Source organism: Acanthopagrus latus, chromosome 24 (assembly GCF_904848185.1).
Source record: "Acanthopagrus latus isolate v.2019 chromosome 24, fAcaLat1.1, whole genome shotgun sequence".
Taxonomy (NCBI): domain Eukaryota; kingdom Metazoa; phylum Chordata; class Actinopteri; order Spariformes; family Sparidae; genus Acanthopagrus; species Acanthopagrus latus.
The window spans coordinates 571451-597441 of NC_051062.1; the positions used below are offsets into that span (position 1 = coordinate 571451).

The following is a 25991-nucleotide window of genomic DNA, read 5'->3' on the forward strand; positions in this document are numbered from 1 at the left end:
GCTCATACCATACTATTAGCAAAAAGAATTACAAGCACTTCTGCTGCTTCTTCTACATACACAATACCTACCTCTATATCTGTTACTACTTAAGCCTCAAATCTGCTTCATGCACCTGACTGTCAATAGTCCAGTAGTCTATAGGCATGCACACATATCATTTCACAAGTCAAACAAGAGTTTTTCATTATCATTAGATGAGATCATACACCTAGATTAAGCATAATAAACATATATAACTTGTAATAATGAGATGACTATGCCATGATAAATCAATATTAACAGAATCATTGGTAAGCATGAACAATGTTGGCTGTATGAACTGGTGAACACAGAAAGTGTAAAAACATTCTATGACTGGTAACGTGAATTGTATGGTACCTGGTGTAGTCCATGATGGTGTTAAGGCGATGAGCTATTGTCAGGACGGTACAGTCCTCAAATTGAGAGCGGATGGTGGACTGGATCAGGTTGTCTGTCTCCATATCCACAGCTGCTGTGGCCTCGTCTAGAACCAGGACCTTGGTTTTCCTCAGCAGAGCTCTGGCCAGGCACAGCAGCTGCCGCTGACCCACACTGGAGGGAGAGCACAGAAACTTTTTTAAAGGAGTCCATCTCGGGAACAGGTTGGCTTATCCCTGATGTTCTTTGGTAACCAGCTGAAACAGCAAGAATGCTGTTGCACACATGTTTATGGGTTGCTGTGGGCAAGTAGCAGGGACTCCTTTCATAGAAAAACACATTTCTATAAAATAAATAGAAAATAATGCAGTGCAGCATTCAGGTGTTCATTTAAAATTGGAATGTCAGCATTATGAATAAAACTTCAAATGTGTTATGTTGTCTCTGTATACCTTTTGAAGCCAGTGTTCCAATAAAAGCCATGTTCAGCATCTAAAATAAAAGCTGGTTTCGAACAAAAGGCCAGGCAAATACATTTCAACAGCCTGTAAATTAAACATGTACCTGCTTACTGTTTACAGTCATATGGATGATATAATGCATTAAGATCCTAACCCACCATACATCCTTTAAAATGACAAAGTTCTGTTTTTCACTCTAAATTACATAATTACATAATCACCATCAGTAAACAGGACACTGACTGACTCTGTCACTCGAGGGGAGGGATGCTGTTTTCAATTTTTTCCCCATATAAGTTGCCAAAGTCGATACCAGTTAAGATGTTACTGTTGTTTTGGTCCTCTAATGTTGATACTGGATCAGAGCCGGAGCGCAACTGTCCCCCTTCCCCACATCGGCCCAGTATCAGCAGATTCACGCACTGAAAGGGCAATGTGAATGGGGCCAATGTCTCCTACTACTTCTTCTGTGTTCTTTTTTTCTGGTGTTTAGCTTCAGTGAAACTGAACACTTCCTGCAGAAGTTTCACTTAACAAGTATACCAGGAAAAAGGAAGGTTATGTCATTTAAACTAAAAAAGACCTCAAGAAGGCATAGCTGTACAGAATATGTTGACTGTCACTGATAGTAGTGCTGGGCGGTATTCTAATGGTTTCACAGTATATGACACTATTTTTTTTTCATGTATAATCAGGTGTTCACAGCATTTGCTACAGGTTGAGAGAGGAATTACTAGCCCCTTTTAGATAGAAAAGACGACTGCACGGTAAAGGCTGCACTCTGCTGCCCTGTCTATCTAAAAGGAAGGTTTACTAATCCTTCTTTCCCAAAAAGCCGCCACGGGGTAGGCATAAACATGTGATGTGACGTGAAGCACGAAGTTGGGCATGAACAGTGACGTACAACATATGCATCGGAAGAAATGTGGCGACGCTTGAAAGATTTACTGAACTAGTGCAGTGCCCGTAGGAAATACGTATTCCTACAGAAAAGCGGGAGGTTAAGGTGCTACTTCACGGAGGGCCAAATGAGGCTTTGTTTGATGGTGGGACGTCAGGGATATTTAGGTTTGTTGTGAAATCCAATAGTCCAAGGTATAATTGGCCGTTTTTGACTGTTTTTCATTTTGCCATTATATTTCACCTTAAAAAATATTTACTTGGTGTCATTATTTTCAGCACAACCTCACATGTGTAACTGTACAGTTACCTTTTTTATGTTGACATACTATATTAACACAATGGACCAAAAATCACAAAACAACATAAAATCCAATTAGAAAAAGTAAAAAACATTTTTTTACTGTGAAAACCACAAATATGCTTAAAAAACGATTTTTATTACTTATAATGCAAATATAAATTGTTGTTTGCTAAATATATGCATACATTTCAAAAATTAATACAAATTTATATGTAACTATTTACATTTAAATGCAGGCAATGCTCAGGTCTGCCTGAGCTCCTTCCAGCTGAATGAAGAGCTGCACTGCCTGCTCCACATTCAGTCTCCTCATTGTTTTGACTCATTAAACAAAAAACAACTCTACTACACACTAAACACACTACACCAAACACTACATAACACACTAACTATACATTCCAAACACGCTAAATGTCACAAATATCCCAACTCTCAATATCTCTGTCTCTTGGTGTTGCGTCGGTCGTGAACGGGTCGTTCGAACAAACACATCTTTTGAGTGAAAGAAGTGAACAGAATCACTACATGAACTGATTTGTTCCTTTCTCATTTCAGTTGAGCTAAGCCGTGAGCATGCCGGCTGGAAGCGGAACTGCCGTGACTAACACAGAGAACTGTGAGGACGTGATTCACGTTCACGCTGTGATGTGTTCATGATTCACGATCCTACTATGAGAATCACGTCCTCAGCGACGCAAATCATGAGTGAATCAGTCGTTCGCAAATGACCTGCTGAGGACGTGATTCACGTTTACACTGATTCCGTGACAGCGAGAACGTGATACAAGTCCTCAGCAGGTCATTCGCGAACGACTGATTCATTCATGATTTGCGTCGCTGAGGACGTGATTCTCGTTCACGTACTGTGCTGAAAGTGGCGCTGTGTCACTCACTCACTCACTCACTCAGGGCAGAGGAGTTGATTCACGTTCAGTAACCATATTGCTAAAATTAGCGCTGTGTTGCTAAAATCCGTGTAGCGTCATGTTAAGTGATTTTACTGTGCACAGAGGACACTTTCACTCTGTAATAATTTTAGTGCACGTATACCACTCAAAGCAGTGCTGCGTCTCCCGCGAATGATTGTGTACTATAGTCCGTGAACGCACTGTCCCTCAGTAAGTGAACGTGAACCTCAGGGCTGAATCATGAACTGAATGACGGATTGTTTGGCCGCTTATCAGTTAAGGGAGTTGACGAGCACTGAACGATTCGGTGAACCAATTTTTTGAACGAATCATTTTAATGAACAGATTCTAGAGATTCAGTACAGTAAAAAGAACTGCCGTTCCCATCACTATGCAGCAGGTATCAATCTGCTTGTTGTTGTGGGTTTGAGCACATGTGGCTACGGTGTGCAGTGATTAGCTTTGGTGCGCACGTGACTGTGGTGGCTACGGTTAGCAATGCTAGCGGAACTGGTAAAGCATTTATGAAATCAATTATTAACGGTATCATTGCAGTCCAAACAAATGCGACGTTGCACACCCTTGAACCAAGCAGAAGCCATGTGGAAACTCTCAGGTCAGTCTGATCCGCAAAGATATTTGGGGAACACATACACAGACAGACAGACAGACAGACAGACAGAGATTCCTTGCTTTTATAGAGAGATTATAGACCTGTGGCCCATATTCTCACCTCCTCACTCAAACACACGGCAATATTAAACCCCCGCTGTTAAAGGAAGCATGCAGCGGAGCGCCTCGCGTTAGCTGCCTCAAGCAACAAACAGCTAACAGGAATGTCTTCAAAATAAGAGCTTTACATTGCACCCCATTGGAGTTTAGAACTGGGTTCCTTGAGAGGGGCTGTTAATTTGAAAGTACAGACCGTAGTAGCGAACAACAAGCTGACAAAGCAGCCATAGTGAGTATGACACGACTCTGTTGTTGTATTGATGAAATTGGGGCTATAGGCATAAAATGGCAATACAGCAAACAGCATCAAAGGCAACTTAGAATGGAAACAGTCAGTTACATCTATGTATAGTTATACATACTAGATGAGGAAAAGCTTTTGGTTGGTGACATGTTTGTATATAAAGCAGTTATACCTGAGGTTCTCTCCTCCTTCACTACACTCATGGCTGAGTTTGTCGGGTAGGGCGGTAACAAAGTTCTTCAGATGGGAATACTCCAGAGCCCTCCATATATCCTCATCAGAGTAGCTGTCAAAGGGATCCAGGTTCATCCTCAGAGAGCCTGAAAACAGCACTGGGTCCTGAGGAGAGGACAGAAGGTTGTATGTCTGTACATCACATCATGGGACCAGGGTGTGGGACTGCAGTGTTTTCACTCTGACGTTAAAGGGATAGTTTGTGTTTTTTGAAGTGGGGTCATATAAAGTACATATCTATTGTCAATCTGATTCCTACTGTAATCACCGATCAGCGCAGCCTCAGTTTGGAGTAGTAGAGAGCCGCTCCAGCCTAGACGCTTAACTGGGAGACAAGATTTTGTGTCTTTTAAACACTGACCTGTGGTATGATGGTAATTCTGGAGCGGAGATCATGGAGGCCCAGTTGAGCAATGTCCACCCCATCAATAAGGATATGGCCCTCGGCTGCCTCTATGATACGGAACAGCCCCAGTGTCAGGGATGACTTCCCCGCTCCTGTGCGCCCCACAATCCCCACCTTGTGGGTAGATGATGCAACTGTCAGAGGCCTTAGACATGCTGTGCACATAGATTAAGTAACATACTGAAGATCTAACTAAAACGCAGTGCACACAATCCCTCATCAGTTCAATCACTCTGGGTTATCTGTACAGCAAAAAACAGAATGTAATACAAGTTTTGAAGTGATTGTAACTGAACTATATTCTTTTTAGGGAAACCAGAAAGTAGAGCTTTACAATAGTCAGTCATGTGTTAAGGCCAGTCAATCTAGTCCAAAAAACAAAGAAGTGCAAAAGAAATGTCTCATAGTTTTTATTGGTCCTAATACCCTCCTAATTCATATACTAAAAGTCTACTGCCGTAAATGGAGTGGAACAGCGCTAAGGCCAAAAGTAGTCAATACATTATGTATTCAGAAAAAGGAACGAAAATAATCAGACCGCCGTGGCAGCTGCAGAACTGAGAAAAAGGCCCCCAGCCAAAGGCGTCGGAACTGAAGTTTGTACCCGTGGGTTAAGGTGGAAATCACCCAAGGGTCCGTGGTGGGAGCAGCCCAGTAGCTGAGCTGCTGCTGGGAAAAACAGCCGACGACCGGCCCCAGATTCTCAGCGCCTGGTCCCCCAGCCTCTAGAGGCCCTGGGGGGAAGACGGGCAGCGTCAAAGGTCTGAGGTTGTCTAGAGGGTGGACGTTCGGGGGCTCGAAAGCCCTGAGGACCTCTTTGAGCCGGCTGTTGAGCCGGTCGCTGAGACCTAGGGTAGCCGCTGGGGAGAGTCTGTGGCTGAGAGCGGCACCTGGGGGGAGCTGAGGAGCCCCCCGGCCTACTGGGAGGAGGCATACTCCTGTGAAGCCCAGAGAGCTGCTGTCAAGTCTGCCTGGCCTGGACTGTGCACTCAAGCGCCTCTACAGCAGCCGACCCAAAAATCTCTCCGGGTTCCGCTGGAACGCTGCGGAGGGTTCTCCGACACGCCTCGGTGACAGGTGACTGTGCCAGCCACACCTGGCGGCGAGAGGATATCAGGCGCCCCAGTTCTCTGGACATCAGAGCAAACACCTGCAGAGATGCATCACCAAAGCTGTAGACAGAAGCGTCCAGCGTAGCCTCCTGCAGGGATGCTGAGAGCATCAGATGCGAAAGGGATTTTCCAATGCATCCCATGCGAGCTGCTGTATCATAGGCCTTAGAGAGCAGGTCATCTGTAGCCCGACATTGGGGGCGCGGACACCTGGCATCCGGCCTCAGAGCCTCATCAGGTGAAACGATGAGAGCCGCTATAGCTGGCTGAACTGCTGGCATGTGGGCCAAGCCAAACTTGGCTGCATCCTGCATAGCTGCCAGGGTCCGGCCATCTGATGTTGGAGAGGGAGCGAGTACAGCGCCTTCACCAACCTTATTTAACAAAGAAAGAGATACCCAAAAGAAACGTAATACTACGTCTGGTATACTCAGCCAGTTGTAGAGACGAACTGATGGTGATCCGAAGGGGTGTCCGCGGCAAACCGCAACAAACCTCCCGTTTCAGCTCGTCGCAGCCCTCGGAGGGCAAGCAGCTCGCAGCTCTGACAGGCTGGGCTACCAGCGACGAAGTAGCAGTGAAGTACACGTTTTAGTTCAGCTAGAGCTCACTGATGTACGTCTACCTGCAAAGCGAGAAGATGAGAAGGAACAGATCCTCTGACGTCACCGGAAGATATAGGCTAGCTGGTATCGTCAGGGGTCACGGGTGACTTTGTTGATATTAACACTCGACCTGCGCATGTACGAGATGAGACATTCAGTGCTGAAGCACTGCCTGTGGTGGTCAGTAAGGATGAAATAGAACCTTAGTTTATTTTTTGTTGTAAAACCTACCACTTGCTTTTTAAAATCCATCCTATGTCCTTTCTTAAAATAACAGCTTTTTGGATAAAGATTTACTTCACATTGTAAAGTGCTAGACCCCCTGACACCCGGGGGGTTCTATTTGACTTACTTTCTTGTTGAAAAGAAAGACAGCGGACTCCGCCCTATCCTCGACCTGAGGGGACTAAACAGGTTCCTCAAGGTGTTGAAGTTCCATATGCTCAGTACTGCAGAGGTTCTGCGGGGAATGGTTTACCTCAATAGACTTGAAGGACGCATGCTTTCATGTCCCCATAGCACCACACCACAGACAATTTCTGCGGTTTGCCTTTCAGGGTCGCCATTTTCAGTTCAGGGTGCTCCCGTTCGGCCTCTCCCTTTCCCCACGGGTGTTCACCAGGTGTGTGGCGGCAGCCCTCTCACCCCTGCAGTCGCAGAGCATGAAGATCCTGCCGTATCTGGATGACTGGCTGGTCTGTGCGCCGTCCCGGTCTCAGGTGACCAGCGATACAACGATTCTCCTCTCACATGTGGCCCAGCTCAGTCTCAGAGTGAATTTCACAAAGAGCTGCCTGGTCCCCTCACAGAATGCACTCTTTCTGGGGATGACACTGGATGCAGGCCTCTCCATCACCTCGGCGTGTGGACGACATCCTCCGCCTCCTTCTCCTCTTCCAGGAGGGCCGCTGTTTGTGCTACGTCCAGTATATGCACCTCTTAGGCAAGCTGACGGCGGCTGCCACCATGGTCCCCTTAGGGTTGCTGGCACTGCGTCCCCTTCAGAGGTGGCTAAACAGCTTCCACCTGGATGCCAAGCGGCACCGGGACAGGAAACTCAAAGTGTCACGGCGTTGCCTCCTTGCTCTGGCCCCATGGAGGGAGAGATCATTTCTCCTTCAGGGCATGCTCATGGGCTCCATTGCTGCCCGTCAGGAGACTGTCACAACAGACATAGCTACGGGTTGTGCACATGGCACTGCAGCTTTTTCTTCCGTTCCTGAGAGGGAGGCATGTGCTAGTACGGTCGGACAACGTCTCAACCGTCTCTCACATAAACCACCAAGGGGGAACCAGGTCTGCACAACTGTTGCAGGTGTCCCGGGACCTCCTGTTGTGGGCGGCCCCCCGCCTAGCCAGCATAAGGGCGATGTACTTGCCAGGGGAATGGAACTGGGCTGCAGACTTCCTATCACGTCGCAAGCCACCCCCGGGGGAGTGACAGCTCCACCCAGAGGTGGTGCTCAATATCTGGTACGTCTTCGGCAGGGCTCTCTTTGCCACAGAAGAGTCGACCCATTGCCCCCTCTGGTTCTCCTTGACAGAGGAGGCCAGCCCTCTGGGCCAGGATGCTCTTGCCCACGATTGGCCAGAGGGTCTTCTCTATGCCTTTCCTCCGATGCCTCTGATTCCTCAAATACTGCAGAGGGTCCTCCAGCAGGGCCACAGGCTGCTATTGGTAGCTCCCTTCTGGCCAGGGAGGACATGGTTTCCCCTGCTGCACAAGCTCTGCCGCGGCTCACCGTGGCGTCTCCCCGACAGGATGGATCTCCTGTCTCAGCTAGGGGGCCAGGTCTGGCATCCCGACCCTCATCACCTGCAGCTCTGGGTCTGGCCATTGCAGGGCCCAACCCGCTGCTGACAGAGTGTTCAGACACCGTCCAGCATACTATACTGAATGCTAGGGCACCTTCTACCCGGATGCAGTATGAGAACAGGTGGCAACTGTTTTCCATCTGGTGCTCGGACAGGGGTGAGGACCCAGTGCACTGTACAATCCCAAAAATTCTGGAGTTCCTACAGTCACTCCTGAACAGCTGACGGTCCCCTGCTACCTTGAGGGTGTATGTGGCGGCCATTTCCTCTCGACACGCCCAAGTTGACGACGGCACCGTGGGATGCCACAGACTTGTGTCCCTCTTCCTAAGGGGAGCCCTGAGGTTACAACACCCGAAGGCACAGAGAATTCCAGCATGGGATCTGCCCCTGGTGCTGGATGCTTTGTGTCTGCCTCCCTTTGAGCCCCTGGTGCAGGCAGAGTTGAAGTGGGTGTCTGCTAAGACCGCCTTTCTCCTTGCCATCACTTCAGCAAAGCATGTCGGGGAGCTACATGCTCTCTCTGTGAGTGACTCATGCCTGAGGTGGAACTCAGATGGCTCAGGGGTCACTCTGTGGCCGAATACAGCTTTCCTTCCTAAGGTTCTGTCACTGTCGAACCTTAATTGACCTATCCACCTGGCACAGTTTATCCCCCCTGCAGGGGAGGAAAGGTTAGGACTGCTGTGCCCCGTGCAGGCTTTAAGAGCACAAGCATAAGACGGTCAGAACAGCTGTTCCTCTGTTATGGTGGTCCTAAGAAAGGCCTTGCCCTCTCCAAACAGCGACTGTCGCATTGGTATGGGAATGCCATCACCCAGGCGTATAAACACAGTGGTCGCCCCCTGCCATCCGTGGTGAGGTGCCACTCTACTAGGGCTGTCTCTACATCATGGGCGGCTCTGCGTGGTGTGCCCCTGGGGGACATCTGTGATGTGGCATCGTGGGCATCACCAACTACCTTCTCCAGGTTCTATCGGGTGAATGTAGCCACTCCCCACCCACTGGGTGTGGCCCTGTTGCCCACCTCTACTGCTTCCTCTCACTGAGGTATGTATTGGCATTTGTTATGGGTCATCCAGTGCTGAAGCATCGCCTCTGGTGGTCAGTAAGGATGAAATAGAACGAAAGTTACGTATGTTGCTATGGTTCTATGAATCCTGGATGACCGCCAGAGCATTCTGTCACTCAGAATCCTTGTGGTTTCGCAAGAAGATTCTGCAGGAACAGATCCTCTGACGTCACCGGAAGATAGGCTAGCCGGTATCGTCAGGGGTCACGGGTGACTTTGTTGGTATTAACACTCGACCTGCGCATGCGCGAGATGGAGACATTCAGTGCTCAAGCACCGCCTCTGGCGGTCATCCAGGATTCATAGAACCGTAGTTACATATGTAACTTTCGTTCTGTGGTATTACGATGCATAGGCTGACAATGACAATACGATGGAATAGTGCCTATCTGAACTGGACAACAAATTCTGGAGATGGTAAACTTACTGCTAACCTTCATTAAATGGGGTTGATTAAACAGCCAGTGGTTGGAAAGAGGAGATTGGGGTTTTTCAGATTGTAGGTTACTTATTTTGAGAAGTGTTCTTGTCTTACGTGTTTTGCTGCCTTATTAGACCTTGTCAGCTTTTCACAGAAAATTTGATAATTGACCAATAATTTATTCTACGATATATTAGTGGACTGTTTTAAGTTGACCACTGCTTCATTGTAGTGACATAAAAGCAGACCTTCTCTCCTCCATTGATTCTTATGGTGATGTTGCGAATAGCTGGGTCCAGATCGTGGCGGTAGCGCAGGCTGAAGCCTCTGATGTCTATGCAGCCCTCAGTAGGCCAACCTGCAGGGAGGCTGGAGGGCTTGTGTTTCCACTCTGCCTGGTGGTCAGAAAAGACAGAACACAATTAAGCCAAGTCAATTTTACTTGTATAGAGCCTTCTCACAGTAAAAGTTATCTCATGACACATAAAGAGCAAGTCTTGCATTTGTGTAAATAAGCACATGAACATCCCCGAAACTCCACAGCCCACCCCTGCATACACTTTTACACCTACGGCCTTGTTTGGAACTGGTATTTTGCTGGGAAGCGGCGGTAAAGGTAGAAGTGTGGCGGTGTCTTTATCTACAGAAACCTGACCTCTGCCTTAATCGTCTTATTTTCTTAGTATTTCTTAGTATTCTGTGACATTCCTGGGCATCACTGTGTGGTTGGGACACTATAGAAATGTAGTGGTCAGGTTACATCGCTGTGGTCTTAAGTTGTCATAAAGAGCTGCAGGTGTGGGTAACCCTAAGCCTAACCTAGAATGAAGTATGCTACAAACAGCCAAGCAACACACAGAGGCAAACAGCAGACAGCATTTAGCGTGCAATGAAGCTGTATTCACACAATGTGGAAGGTTGTGTGAAGGTGTAGCAATGTTTATTTGTGCTATGGGATGTAAATGCTGTGACACAAAGAGACATTAAAAACACAATAAGTATTTCACAGTTTTAGCTGCAGTTGAATGAAATCATTCTGTATATATATCTATATATATTGATATTGCTTAAAAAAGTCTTACTATGTAACTAGTAGTAGTAGAAGTAACTAGTAACAACAGCTGAGAAATAGATAAAAAAATAAAAAAGGGCTAATTCAAAATAAAACTGAACTTAATAAACGTTATATTTGCTTTCTTCTTAGGCTCAACCTAGTTAAAATAACTCTATATTTCCAGTTGTAGACATTGAAAACTTAACTTGGCTCACATGTACAGGTTAGAGATTTCTCTGCTCTCTTTCAGAGCACAAATTAAAGGATAAACAGATGCTGAATAAACAGATAAATGAGTGCACTGCATGGTACGATTAACAAGGAACTTTGATGATTTTCAACCGGCTTTGTATCTCACTACAATATAAGTAGTGTAAGCAAATGAACACTTAAACTTCTGTCCAATTGTGTTCAACGAGTACAGAGTTTTTCTTCAGCAAAGTCCTTCAAACATTTTACTTTTAGTTAACAGTGAAATAGCAGCTATGTATATATTTGTACACATGCTTTACTGTTACAGCTGTTGTGGTGCACATTAACATTTAACAGCTTCCTGTATCTTGAACTTTTCCCTGTCACTCTCTCCATCACTGCTGCACTGGTACACAGAGTCCATTAAGAACTTTGTAATGCTTTGGTTTGTTGAGTCAGGTTGTGGACACTCTGCTGTATTGTTATTCATGTTGTTGATAGAATAGTGTGTTTGTGGTATTGATAGTCTGTCAGCACAAATGAAAGCTTGTCTTTGTTTTCAACCGTTTCTCATCATCAGTGAGAAAAGTCTGAATAAACAGTTCTTCTTTGATATTTGTAAAAAGTCCCAATCCAACACCATAAAGGAAATGAGGAGAAGTAACTACACCTCCCCCCAAAAAAACAGTTTGTTTCCTTGTACCTCTTTTTCTGTGTCTCTGTACTCTTTCACTCTCTCCACAGCCACTATGTTGGTCTCCACATCAGAGGACATCCTCACCAGCCAGGTCAGAGAAGCAGTCAACTACACATGGAACAAAGGAAGGCAAGGTGACGATTAAGATTAGAAACTCACATTAATGGGAACACTTCACCCATCTTTTCACTCACCACAATCTATCCATGCACATGGTTTTGTTTTTATCGTGCAGGTTCCTAGATGTCTGATATTTGCTTACACCCCAAAACAATGGAGGTTAATAGAAATCTTATTGTAACAATAGATGCACCATTAAAAACTTTGTTAACACTTAATCATTTACATTTTTGTAAAACATTTATTGGATGGAGTGAATTTGAACCCAACATTTCTCTCTAGAGGATATGAACTGGAATAGGTAACACAGGTGTGACTGTGAGCTTTTACCTGGAGGGCGTATGAGATGGCCAGACCCATGAAGCCTGGACTGAGTCTTTCTCTGGCTACAACAGCAAACAGAGCAGCAAATGACACGATGATGTTTCCTACAAACTCCAGGCGAACTGCCAGCCATCTACACAAACACAGATTCATAGACACAATGAGGACAAGGACTACTATAGCAACTAATGGGGCTTTTCCACACATGTGCTGGTTCAGCTTGTTTCGACTATGCATGTCAATGAAGTGTGGAAGGGATTCACATGTCCATTACAACAAGGCTACCTGCTTCAAGTTGTGTCTTTAAGTGATGACTTGTCTTGATGGGATGACAACAAGCACAGCACACTAGCGGGATTAAAGAAGTTGCCCATATAGACTTTTTTTTTGTTTCAGCAGGAGACAACACAATTGCTATTATTATATATACTATTATAATTAAATAAAATTGACAGGTCTCATTTGACAGATTATGTCCAAGCATTGGCAGCGTCACAGGTTGGCCATGATTTCCACATGGATGTGTGCAGAGTCCAGTTAGTCCACTCAGCAGTTCCACAACATCCATAGCTCAGTTTAACACAGCATATTTAAATTGGTAATTGTAACACAAATCAACGTGGCAAGGTTTGACTCACTGTGGCAAAAAGTAGCTATCAAAAGCCCCATAAGTGGCCCATTCAATTCAACTGAAGGGGAAACATAACTTACAAAAAAATGCAAAAGAATTCTTAGAAAAAAATCTTCAAAATCCATTTTTGTGTTTTCCTCACTTATGACAATGCACACTGTTTCAGCAGTAAATACATTAGGAGTGAGTGGTAGAGAGTCTCTGACCTGTTTGCTACTATGCTGGGGTAGTAAGCCTTCTGATTGTTGTCCACTCTCTGGTCACTCTCACGGATGAAGCGTTCCTGTTCACCAAAGGCTCTAATTACAGAGGTGCCAAGCAGCGTTTCATTGAAGTGGGTGTAGATAGGTGAGCGGCTGACTGATTCCAGACGCTTCAGCTGGCGAGATGACGCCACATAAAACCTCTGGACAGAGTAAAGACAGATGTGTCCAACAACGTCAGTCATTTCAGTCAACCAGTTATAATAAAATACAGTGCAATGAGACGTAAAAGGACAGCAACACTATTTTGTAGATATTACACCCACATTAGATGTGGGGACAAGTGTTAACTGTAGATTGTTTGCACACAGCCCTCCAAAGGAAGGAAAATGGTATTTTTTTCTTTTCTCAAATTTCTACTAACCTGCACAAAAAAGTAGAGTAGACCAAGAAAAGGGATGACAATAGCCACCAGTGGTGTGGCTATCAGGATGACAACACAAGCACCCAAAACATTGAACATAGAACCCATGAACATCTTAATGATGCTTGGAATCACTGAGTCAATAGTGTCTATCTCCTTGGCAAAGCGGTTGACCAGGTTGCCACTGGGGGTTCGTTCAAAGAAGGACATTGGTGAGCGCAGGACATCGTAGAGCATGGATTGGTGGAGACTGCGGGATGCCAGAATGCCCCCGATGGACATGGCAATGGAGTAACCAAAGACTGCCACGCCTGTAAGAAAGTAGAGAGTTTAAAGAGATAAATGATAAATGGCAGCTCATGGACTTGAATTAAGTGTTTGCAACCGCTTTATGAAATTGCGGATACATTGGAATCGATTCAAGTACTGCTGGGATACCAATTTGCGAGAAATGTTAATAACTAGGGCTGGGTATCAATCAAAAATTTTCGATACAGGTACCAATACCGATACCTTGTACCTGTACTGCAGATTAATGTGTCTCGGGAATATGTGTCGAACACATTAATCTGCCATCTACAGAAGTTCTCTGACGACTCTGCTATCGTCGGCCTCATCAGGGACGGGGACAGAGCCTACAGAAAACTTATTCAGGACTTTGTGGAGTGGTGCCAGCGGAACCACCTCCAGCTGAACGCCAGGAAAACCAAAGAGCTGGTGGTGGATTTCCGCAGGCACAAACAACCCTGCACACAGGTGAACATCCCGGGAACAGACATTGAGATGGTGACATCTTACAAGTACCTGGGAGTTCACCTTAACAATAAACTGGACTGGACTGATCACACTGCAGCGACATACACAAAAGGTCAGAGCAGACTGTATCTGCTGAGGAAGCTCAGGTCCTTTGGGGTGCAGGGGGCACTCCTGACTTCTCTCTATGACTCTGTGGTGGCATCAGCCTTTTTCTATGGAGTAGTCTGCTGGAGCAGCAGCATCTTGGCAGCAGACAGGAGGAGACTTGATAAACTTATCAAGAAGGCCAGCTCCATTCTGGGATGCCCTCTTGACACAGTGCAGGTGGTGGGAGAGAGCAGGATGATGGACAAGCTGTCATCGCTGCTGGTGCAGGAGTCCCACCCCCTGCAGGACACCATCTCAGCACTGGGCAGCTCCTTCAGCAACAGACTGATACACCCCATGTGTGTGAAGGAGAGGTACCGCAGGTCCTTCCTTCCTGCTGCTGTCAGACTTTACAACCTGCACTGCTCCCGATAGCCTATAGACCTCACCCTGTACCCTGCACTGTGTACTATATCTGCACAAGGTCACTTCTGTTTTTGCACTATCTGGTCAGTTTCCTTAACACCCATATTTATTCCATATTTATTATCTGTTTTTAAAATCTATGTTGTAAAACAAACCAAAACAAAAAACTGCTGTTTTTTTTATTTTGCACTATATCATGTAAATATGTATATATGTCTATTTTGACCCTTTTTAATTTTATTGCTTATTTTACTATTATTCCTGTTCTTGTAATATGTTTCTGTTTTTGTAATATCCTGTCGCTGCTGTGACAAACACATTTCCCCACCTGAGGGACATTAAAGGATTTCTGATTCTGACCTTCACTTTGATACTGGTTCCTGACACTTTTTTCGATACCAATTTTATAAATCAATTCTAACAAAAAGAAAATTACATGGCACATTACAGTACAAATCTTGAGTTTTACTTTTCAGCTTTGGTATTTTTTCTCTCCAAGCAGTTTTCTTACAGAAAAAAATAAACAAATAATTTACAGGGCAAAAGAAGAATTTGCAAACAAGTGACAAGTCAATATCTAATGCCCACTGCTACATAATGAGGACCTTTTCACTTAGCAGTTTTTCTTCAGAAAAATCACGTCTGCTTTCTCAGGACACAGACAAGACCGCTCCTGGCTGATGGTGTCTACTGTGAGGAGAAGATAAACATAACAATGAACATTAGGTTAGCTGTTTAACCAGCTGACCCAACTGGTGAGCACATCTTTACAAGCTAAGCTTTACCTATTACTGTCAGTCTCTAGTTAGATTTTGGTATAGATAGCTACATAGCCATAAAATAAAGCAACACACTAATATCTTAAGTTAGCTTTACACACTGGAGTGCAGTGGTGGAGATTTTGAATCAGGCCGCTCGGGCTCTGTAACGTCCACAGGCGGACTTAAATGCTGAGAGGAGGATGGCCGCGGTTCGCTCTTCTTGCAGTCAAACATGAAGCAACTTTCTGTCCTTAAATTGATGCTGTGCATGGTCAGGTGCTTCATAAAATTAGACTTGTCGTCGGCTTTAGCAATAATGACTGTTTTGCATATTTTGCATCGTGCACGATGGGCATCAATCTTGCTAAAATGGAGACACGCTTTTGACCTTGGTGGCATTTTTTAACCGGTTCAACGACACACACAACTACAGTTCACAACACAGATACACGTGAACCCCGTCTGTGGGCATAACCACAAAACGTCTCTGGTAACCACGTATGTATTTTTCCTGCATGCCACAATCACGTGTAATGTTACAGCCAATCACCAGCAACATTTTCAGATGTTGATCACCTGATTAACTTCTGGGAACCGAAACTTGGCACCGAAGGCGGGCCATATTTTGATACTTGGTACTACCGAAGCATTTCGGCCGGTGCCAAAAAAGAACCAAAGTTCGGTACCCAGCCCTATTAATAACCCTTCTCGCTAGAAATGCTGTTGATATTCTTCGGTCTGTATTCAGCAGTGATACGGGCCTATATGGTTGGCATTTGGTGGACTTTTATATGTATTACTGGGCTTCCAGTCCTCATGTGGTTTGAGATTGTAATGCATGGTGATAAGTAGGGATGTCCCAATTAGGTTTTTTTACCCCAGTCTCGATCCGAGTACTTTAATATAAATGCCGATACCTGGTCCCGATCCGTTACTTAGCCTTAACTAATATTTTCCTGAATAATACAGCTGTATTAAGAAAAAAAGTACCTGCATCTAAGCCTTCCTTAATATTTTTTTTATTTTGTTGAAACAAAGTATATACTTTCATACGGCTCTTTCTTATTTTGCATATGCTATTGCAACATTGGCCTACCACCTTCCTTGCATCAGCAGGTGAGTCTGTGATACTGCACTGTGACAGCAGACCCTCGTGTACAACCAGTTGTGTGGAGTGTGTGCACAATGCAGTGAACGCTCAGTATCTCCAAATCATCTGTCGATTTTTTCATATTTCTTATGTCATCACAAAAATGACATCGACCTTTCTTTTTTTCACACGCGTTCGCCATCTTCTCAATTGCCTGTTTTAGATGGTCTGCTGCATGAGACCCACGAAACTAGCGCACATACCGGCATGTTGTAACTTAAAAGTGGAGTCAATGTCATGTAATGCCGAGATGGTAGGGCATATCGGGGATTCAAAAATTCCAGATGATGAAGAAAACCCTGATCCTCTACCACAGAGGTGAGCTGGTTTTTTATCCACAGGTTTGCCATAGTAACGTTACGTGTGTGTGGTCTTGGGTCCACGTTCAAAAATGCCCATATCAGCCCCAATCCAAATCCTGCAGATCGGATGGGCACATCTCTAGTGATAAACTTTTAATAGAAAATATGATACTGTCCCTTTAAACATTTTGTCAAATCAATCTAAAGTTGCTATAAGCCATAAGATGTATCAACCGTTTTCTCACTCCTAATAGTGCTTGATTTGTTACTGTGTCAGGTGACAGAAGAAGCAACACAGCCATCCCCTTTATCAGACAGCAGTGGAGTGGCAGGGTCACAGCAGCAGATGAACTTAAATAAAGACATGGTGGTGAGTTTAATTTTAAGTGTTAGCTAGTTGTAATATTAAAAGTAGGCCTAGTGAATACCACTGATCTTCTTTGAGATTTGAGTCATGCTGTGTCACTGCTCATAGCTTTTACTTATCAGGTGACAGAGGAACCCCAGCCACGTTGTAGCTCATATAGGGAAGGTTCAGGGCTACAGGTAAATTTGACATGGTGCTATACTAAATGTTTTACTGCACATGTTTGACTGCTTATGTACAGTAGGTACTGCATCATAAAAAGGCAGCAGCGCGTGTTGTGGTGGTGTGTCAATGTCAATGTCTGGCATCAAAGACCCAAAGAGGAGACATCAGTAAAGACTACCTGTCTGGTAGTACAACCTCAACACCTGTCTGGTAGTATAAGCTGTGTGACAGCTAATACTATAAGACAGGCCAAGAAATGAAAATCACTATAAAAAAAGAAAGGGTCAAAGAGAGATGCCTCCAGGGAAAAACAGAGAGGTATTGCTAACTGTAAATGTGCCAAAACGGGTTACAAGCTCATAGCTGCTTTGGTGTGATTGGCTGATTCAAGGTATATCTGCTTTCCCTCCTTTTTGTAAAATCATATCTAATCTTTCAGTTTAGGGATGATGTTGACTTATTTGAAGTTGGGCAGGAGTCTTGTTGCAGTTATCAAGTGTTTGTTTAACTGAACTGAATAACTGAATATTCTAAATATTCTAAATGAATATATATTTGAATATCAAAAAAAAGAGATTGAAAACAGATTCGACTGTGAAAATGAATATTTGAGTGTGACAGGCATGACAGGGTCAGGGACAAGTCACAGGAGTCACACTTGCACAGCGTCACTCACTGCTGAAAGTAAAACGTGACAAAAACCATGGCAGATGCAGAGGCCAGAGAGAAAAACGAAATGGCAGCAAGTTCAGAGCCCAGCAGAGAGAGTAGTTTGGACTTAAAGCAACCAAAAAAGCCCTGTTTGGAAACACTTCAGATTTTGGTCAGTAGACGGCAAAAATACAGAGCCTCAAGATAAAGTTGTATGCCAGCTGTGTAAGCTACAGTTAGCTTACCATTCCACCACTAGCGACATGAGGGCACATCTCGAAACTGTGCATCCAAATGAGCATGCCATGACTAAACAACTACATCTCGACTCATACTTTTCACCACCAACCACAAGCTCTTTCTTTGCAGCACGACAAGAGGCGTGCACGAAGAAACTTGCTTCGTTCAAATGCAAGGACATGAGGCTGAGTATCGCTGATGACACAGGCTTCAGAGAGTTGGAATTGAGGTACCGTATCCCGAAAATACCTATACAAGTAGTTATGTCTCGCTGTATTAGTTTGTTCTCCTGTTATTGACATAATGCGCAAATATAGATATTCAAATGGTTCGAACCTATGTGTTTTTTTTAGAGCAAATATTCGAACGTCATTTTGAAGCAATTTTGACAGCCCTGTTACTTAATCGATGACTCCCAAGTTTCCAGATCATATGTGAGCCAAACCTATGATATGTGCCAGAACAGCTAAATGAGAATAATTTTTTTTGTAATATTGGTGAGCTGACCATCAGGATGCTTCAGAAACCATATAAACTGGTGCATCTGACCTGTTCTTTTCACAATCTCTCATTTTGTTAGGCTTCTAGGGTCAATGTATAGTTTTATTTTTGCTTAATTTCTATTACTGTGCATATGCTTCTCCCTCCATTTCACCCCTGCTCACCCTGGGACAGGCCAAGAGCGCCATACACCCCGAGTCTCATCTGCCTGTACGGCTGAGTTCCATTAACCACCGGGTCATCGGTCCACAGGCTCAGCCAGTAGTTGGAGTACAGGGAGACCAGGTGATGTGTGAGGAACAGCAGCAGACTAATGCATGACAGGAGCACTCCTATGGCTTTCAAATAGGCACAGAACACAGACAACTTGACCTGGGGAGGGAGAGGAGAGGGTTCAGGTTGAGGTTAGAACATTGCATAATGCATGGATTTGTGATGATGAATTCTTTGCTCTGATGTTTCAAAGCGTGCTGAGCCTCTACCAACCTGTCCAGTGCTGGCCTTGTCAGCCTCTGTCAGCTTGCCCACCTCAGGGTTCTTGGCCTTCTTGTTCAGCACCATGTTCTCTTTACCCGTCTGGGACAGTTTGGAAACACTGCTAACATCTGGACTGCAATTTACAAATGGACAAATACAATAACACACACAGGAGACAAACGGGTAATTAGGTCAACATTATTTTCATTTGGACCTCAGAGAGAATGCTGGGTATGACACATTTGGTGAAGGCCACAAATTCTCTTGAAGTGAATATGTGGTTCAGGTCTGTCATATAAGGGTCAATCAATACCAACTCACCTAGGACTTTCATGAAAAACTTTGTCAAAACTATTAAATTAATGTGTCCTAAATCCTATAGCTGTTATTCAAATAGTTTATTAGTTATGAATTGTGACATTTTTCCCTCTAACCCACATTTCAACATTTCTGTGATTCTCCATATTTGTGTTCTACACCTCAGCAACTGCTTAGCTTTCACAGGATTGGGTTGAAATTTGTCCTGAACATCCAAGGATAACTTAGAGCATGTATTCAAATAAAGACTGTTTGTAAAATGTTCACAGAAATCAAAATGATGATAGTTTCGTTTCGTTTTCTTTCCGCTTAAAATGATGATAGTGAGTTATCTAAATGAATTAAAAAATTCATTTATTTTCAATTTGTTGAGTTCACGCAATTTGAATTTCTTTAAACATTTTTCATGGGAAAGTGTTAATAATCATTTGATATTTCTACTGTGTTAACTTAAGGTTTTCTATTTGTGTGTCTCCATTCTTCCATCCATCCAAATACTCAATTATTTTTATTGTTAACAAATCCCATTTGGAGACCCAAATGAACAATGAATTACTACCACTGAATACCAACTACTAATAATGTGTTGTCTGTGTATCCAAATGCTGATCTATCTTATTTCTCTTCAAGCTTCACTGTTGTCCATTATCACTCACCCAACAACAGCAGCAGTACTGCCATTCTCCATTCCCTTGGTTACACTCTTTGATACAGATTCTAAATGTTGGAAGGAAACAAAAAAGTGAAGATTTCAAGACAAAAGGATTGTTCCCTGAAGATTATTTTGAACTATTCCACTGAAGGAAAATCCAAAACAATTTCCACTATAGCACGTAACCCATGGTAACTGTACCTACACATTTCCACTTGAGACAGTACTCTTGAAGGTAGGCAGGGTTGTTACTGTCTAGGGTTCAGGGCCAACCCCTTTTACTTTTGCAGTATTTGGAAAACAGAAGAGGAGACCAGTTTCAACTCATGAGAAGCTGCTGCATTTATTAACTGACACATTGTGATCTGTGCGGTACATTACTGACAAAATAACAGATGACCTTTTTCCTCTGCTTTGTCATGATTTTGAATTTTTTTGCCTGTGGTTTTTTTTGCCTGCGTGTTTCAGACGCTGGCCGTGGTTTCCCTGTAGGGCTGGAGCTCCTATCTCACACCTGCAACAACAGATGGCTGAATCTCTTGTGTCTTTTATACAAACTTTTGCTGACTTGTGTTTTGCTCTTTCACTGACTTAACTTTCTCTCTCCTCGACCTCTCAAACAAACACCCACTAACCATAACCCTATGCTCACATCCCTAGTTTCTTTTCAGCTCCTCTCTCCTTGTCTTGCTTGACCACACCATCACTATGCACAGCATACATGTGTGGTTGTTTATTCAGGAGTTTGGGAAAAATACTTTTGAAAAAAAAAGAGCATGGTATGGAGCGGTTCTTTGGATACCCTTCACACCTTTTGATAACGGAAAACCCAATATGACAGTTTTAATGTGCAACAGACTGAGCTGATCTGAACTGCACTGAACCGCAAGTCAAAATGAGGCTTTAATGTTCATGGAGCAGACAAAGTCATTCTCAGCACTGCAATCGTAACCTCTCCGTGTTGTAATAAGTGCATTACTCTGCTGTATATTGAAATTTCCACGTGAAAGATATAAAATTGTGGTGTGTGAAGTACAGTGTATCTCACCGTCATTGTCAGTGTGCTCGACAGCAGTGTACGTTCTCAGAAACTCAGCGAAGGCTCCCTCTGTGTCCATGAGCTGCTGGTAGGAGCCCATCTCTGTGATCTCCCCCTCAACCATGACCAGGATCAGGTCGGCCTGGGGCAGATAGCTCAGCCCATGGGTCACTAGCACACGAGTCTGCACACATCACATACACACATTTTACACGCTTGTGTGTACAAGAGTACTATTCCAAGGATAGTAATGTACACTTAATGATACGAGAAGACAGATAGTTTGATAGAGGAGTCAAAGTGTAAACAATTATTACACACTTCAAATATTATCCTGTCATCCCTTTCCAGTTTTTTCATAGCTCAAAAAACAGGCTGTTCTCAAAGTAAAATAAGGTCCCAGAACACTGTGTAAAGCTAGAAATGTGGCAGGGTCTGCCATATGATCATCAACAACATAGAGACAGGTTATTTGGAAGAGGTGGAGTTGCTGGCATTGTGGTGCAAGACCAACAACCTGGACCTGAACGTCAACAAGACCAAGGAGAGGGTGGTAGATTTCAGGAGGGAGAAGCAGAGGTCCAATTACACACCACTAAATATCTTTTGGACCCTGGTAGAGAAGGTGAGCAACTATAGGTACCTCAGAGTTCATTTCTCGGAGAACTTAACATGGATAACCTACATCACCTCACTGGTGAAGAAGGCTAGGCAGCGCCTGTAACACCTCAGACGTCTGAGGAAATGTAAGATCTCAACAGGGCAGCAGAAAACCTTCTTCTCTGCTGCAATCCACTCGGTCATTTCTGGAAGCATCACAGCCTTGTAAGGCAACTGTGGCACCCAGAACCAGAAATCTCTCCATAGAGTGATCCCGTGTACTGAGCGCATCACAAGAACTGCACTGCCCTGCCTTCAGGACATTTACACCAGGCGGTGCAGGTCCAGAGCGACCAGGATTATGATAGATATTCACCACCCCAAACATGAACTGTTTGTCAAGCTGCCTTCTGGCAAGTGCCTACGCAGTGTCATGGCCAGGACTGAGTGTCTGAGGAGGGACTTCTTCCCTCTGGACATTTGGAAAATAAACTCTCATTGACCAACATAACTCACACTCAGCATACACCATATATCACAGAATAGTATACACACACTGCTACTTTGCTCACGGTCTTCTTCTTCTTTGTTTGAGTTTGTTTATCTATTTGTTTAACAACAGTCATTGAGGATCTCTACTCTGATGCTTGTGTAGAAAGAATGAAAAAAAAAGAAAGAGTCTTTCAATGTATGAACGATTTTCAATAAATAACCAGAACATGAGGCCCGTCAGTATGGTATATTTTACTGGCATATAGGGCTAAACTGAGTAAATACAAGCTAAACATCTTGTTACACTCCATTCATTGTGTTTTGGGGCATTCATGCTACTGGCGCCCATTCACACTTTGACTTATGTGACTCAAAAAAACTCCCAAATTACAGCCAGGTGGACTTATGACCCATGAGTGACATCGACAACTGTACAGGTGTAAACAACATGAATGGGATCAGATGCCTACAACTCCTCACCAGTCAACCCAAACATAGATACAAGTGAGCTTGTTTCATCCATTAGGGACAGGCTTGAATAAACACAACAACAGCTTGAGCAGAACAAGCAGAGCATATCAACTCCCAACAAACAAGACACAAATGCCACCAGCACCAAATGAACAGATGCAATCTTTTCAGAGATGTTCTGTGAAGTATGTAAAGTGCAATGTGTTTCTTTGTGTCTCAAAGACAAATACCTTCTTCTGAATGTACCATTAATGACATGTAGGTGTATGTAATGTCATATGTTTGTACCCATCTCAAGTTTCCTAGATTAACTCACCAACCACCAATGAATTTAAATGTGTTTTAAATTTAAAAGTGACAAATTTCACAATGTGTTTAACATTTGTTCCCAATAATCATCAAGGAGAAAGAAAGAATGAAATGGAAACCATAGCAAATGAAATGCATCAACGTCATTGGTGCCTTGAAATGTCTGAAAGCAGATTGTATGGCTGGAATTACTGGAGTGACTATAGCACAAACAAAGACATTTCTGAGCTCTGACGTAGACCGCTACACAGATTATCTGCTGGAGCATGCGGTGGGGGAGTTGTCGGTTAAGTTTAATATTCTACACACCTTGTCTTTCAGCAGACCATGTGGGCCGATGACTTGATCAAAGATGTGCTTTCCTACATGAGCATCAACAGCAGACAGCGGATCATCCAGCAGATATACAGCACGGTCACAATAAACGGCCCTGGCAAGGCTCACCCTCTGCTTCTGACCGCCAGACAGATTCACTCCCTGTAGAGAAGAGACACAGAGATAAAAACACAACAAAGGTTAGATTATCGGTTTAAGTCTTTTGTGCCTGTGTAATGTCTGTGTGTGTTTTACGTATTGAATCAGCTTTTCATGAAGTCTTCTCCAACTTAAGTTAAAAGAGATCATAAGGAGCATAACCCACAAGTTTGTGTTTGAAATGTTGTGGCTCCCATGTTTCTAGTGTTGAGCATGTGGTTCTTGCCCAGCAAACAATCCATCCTTCTGTAGCTCTGACCGGAGGCCAGAAGACCACAGACACCAGCAAACCCTCCAAGCAGGAGGAGCTGAGACAGACCACCAACGGTAGAATCAAAAAGCCTAAATTTCAACATAATGTTTCTAATGTTACACATTTATGCTTGTGAGTAATTAAGAGTTTGATGATTGTTCAAATCTATGACTATTGAGGTTAGAAGATTTATATTTTGTCTAGATTCAGGGAACAAGCTGACATCCTCTAGTATACAAAGGACCGTGTCATTACAAGCCTAAATGTAAACATTTTGCTAAACCCACTTGTTCACAAGCAAGGTCAAAGTGAACTTTATATCATTCAGTTTGTATTTATGTTTTACACAGCAGTCAAAATGGTTTCAAACCAGGTTTGTACTATGTAGATAAACCGACTATGTGTTCCTGAGTTGATACCTTCTCTCCAATCTCAGTCTCATCTCCAGCAGGAAGGATCTCCAGATCAGGCTGAAGGGCACATGCCTCAACCACATGCTGGTACCAGGCTTCTCTCTTTTCCTGACCAAACATTATGTTGTCCTTCAGTGTGGAATTTTGGATCCAGGCCTGCTGGGGAACGTAGGCCACCAACCCCTAGAGGCAACATAACAGGTGAGGCAAACCACAAAAAAAGGCAATGATATGAAGTGTGAGAGTGTTCTCTCTGCTTGTTGGTGTATCTGTAAATTTTGTGAAAAGCTTCTTGCCTAATTAAATTGGTCTCTTAGATACAGAGCAACTGTATTGGGTTGTTGTATCGATATAAAGAACATAGTGTAGCCACGATACATCAGTGGGTCTACCAGATTAGATGTGGCAGGTCTGCCCTGTAAAGAAATACAAGTAGATGTGAAAAATGTTAACTAAATGGGACAGATAGGCTGCTAAACTTTAGTGCTTTTTATTTAGAAAACCCACAGTTTTAACCAATATGGTGCCAATGTCGATGTCGACGTACGATCCAGCAAGTCAATGAGGCATCTACGAATGTATGTCTTTGGATGGGATATGGAACTCCTTTACCAGCTACTCCTCACATGTGTCTCACTCTAAAAAGTATTAGTGGAAACAGGCACTTTATAGTAATACTATTGTTGCAGCCATCCCTCAAGTAGCCATAATGTAAATAACTTCATATCAAATTAACAACAGTTAATGAAGATGCAGCAGGACAGCTTTCATTGCACACATCTGAGTGACGTGTCAATGTATTGATGTGAGAGAGCAAAAGCAGCCACCTTGACAGCCACAGTTCCCTCTAGTTTGTCCATCTCTCCAAGCAGGGCAGAGAGCAGCGAGGACTTTCCTGAACCCACATGTCCCACTACGGCCACCAGAGAGCCTTCTGGAATAGACACATTAAGCCTGTGGACACACAGGGATATTGAACTCTGTTAATTCGTTAGAAAAATAATTATGTACTGATAAATACATATTGTAATATATACAAGTCAATAAATAATGACTAATGAATCTCATCTGGTTTGCTTTGTCTGCCATTGTGGAGAAAACGTTACCAGGGGGAAAAAAAAGGCAATTTAATTTTTTGTATATTCTCATGCAGGGGTGGGATGACATGAGTAATTTGTGTCGACGCGTCATCCCAAACAACCAAAGGGGTAGGTGAATTTCCGGAAATGGTAGGACCCATGGAGGCTGAGAATAGCCCCTCTCACACAGAGACGACGCATTAATGCAGCAGTTCGCAAATTCTCCGCCGTTGGTCATTAACACAGAGCCAAGCATCTCTGGAGTAAAGGCAAACCGCTGTGTAATTCACACAGAAAGCCGGCGCAGCGGCTCCTACAGAGACATGACAGTACACGTCATGATGGCGTAAACCCGTGGACGGTTTATAATCATATGCATGCTGTTATAATGGAAAGTGACAAAGTTACGTTGTTTGCTCTAAATGACATAATTACATAATCTCCATCAGTAAACTGGACACTGTCTCTCTCACTCGCAGGGAGGGAGGCTGTTTTAAGGGGAAAGTTCACTGAAGTCTCGGTCCGGAGGGCTGACCGTCGCAGTGATTTTTTTTTCCTCATACAAGTTACCAAAGACACTTACAGTTACTACATTATTTTGTTTGGTCATGTAACGTCAAATTAATTGTTTGATTAGTCAACTAATCGAAAAAATAATCAAATAAAATAATCGTTTGGGATAGCTCCATTCTCATGACAGGTTAAGGACAATATGATACCTGGCTGGTTTTCCATGCTGTGGGAATT

At 43.8% G+C, this 25991-nt stretch overlaps 1 protein-coding gene across 1 annotated transcript in view; it reads right to left on the reverse strand.

The window, feature by feature from the left end:
- abcc1 (ATP-binding cassette, sub-family C (CFTR/MRP), member 1) overlaps window positions 1-25991 on the reverse strand; it is a 47145-nt gene that overhangs the window by 1899 nt on the left and 19255 nt on the right. The window contains exons 16-30 of the mRNA XM_037090457.1: window positions 24993-25119; window positions 24172-24348; window positions 23335-23502; window positions 21163-21337; window positions 20119-20179; window positions 19154-19277; window positions 18832-19039; window positions 13262-13572; window positions 12841-13040; window positions 12010-12136; window positions 11566-11667; window positions 9865-10011; window positions 4547-4705; window positions 4124-4290; window positions 382-576 (exon numbers count right to left, since the gene is read on the reverse strand). Of these exons, the coding sequence (XP_036946352.1) occupies window positions 382-576; window positions 4124-4290; window positions 4547-4705; window positions 9865-10011; window positions 11566-11667; window positions 12010-12136; window positions 12841-13040; window positions 13262-13572; window positions 18832-19039; window positions 19154-19277; window positions 20119-20179; window positions 21163-21337; window positions 23335-23502; window positions 24172-24348; window positions 24993-25119 (2448 nt within the window). The remainder of the gene's footprint in view (window positions 1-381; window positions 577-4123; window positions 4291-4546; window positions 4706-9864; window positions 10012-11565; window positions 11668-12009; window positions 12137-12840; window positions 13041-13261; window positions 13573-18831; window positions 19040-19153; window positions 19278-20118; window positions 20180-21162; window positions 21338-23334; window positions 23503-24171; window positions 24349-24992; window positions 25120-25991) is intronic.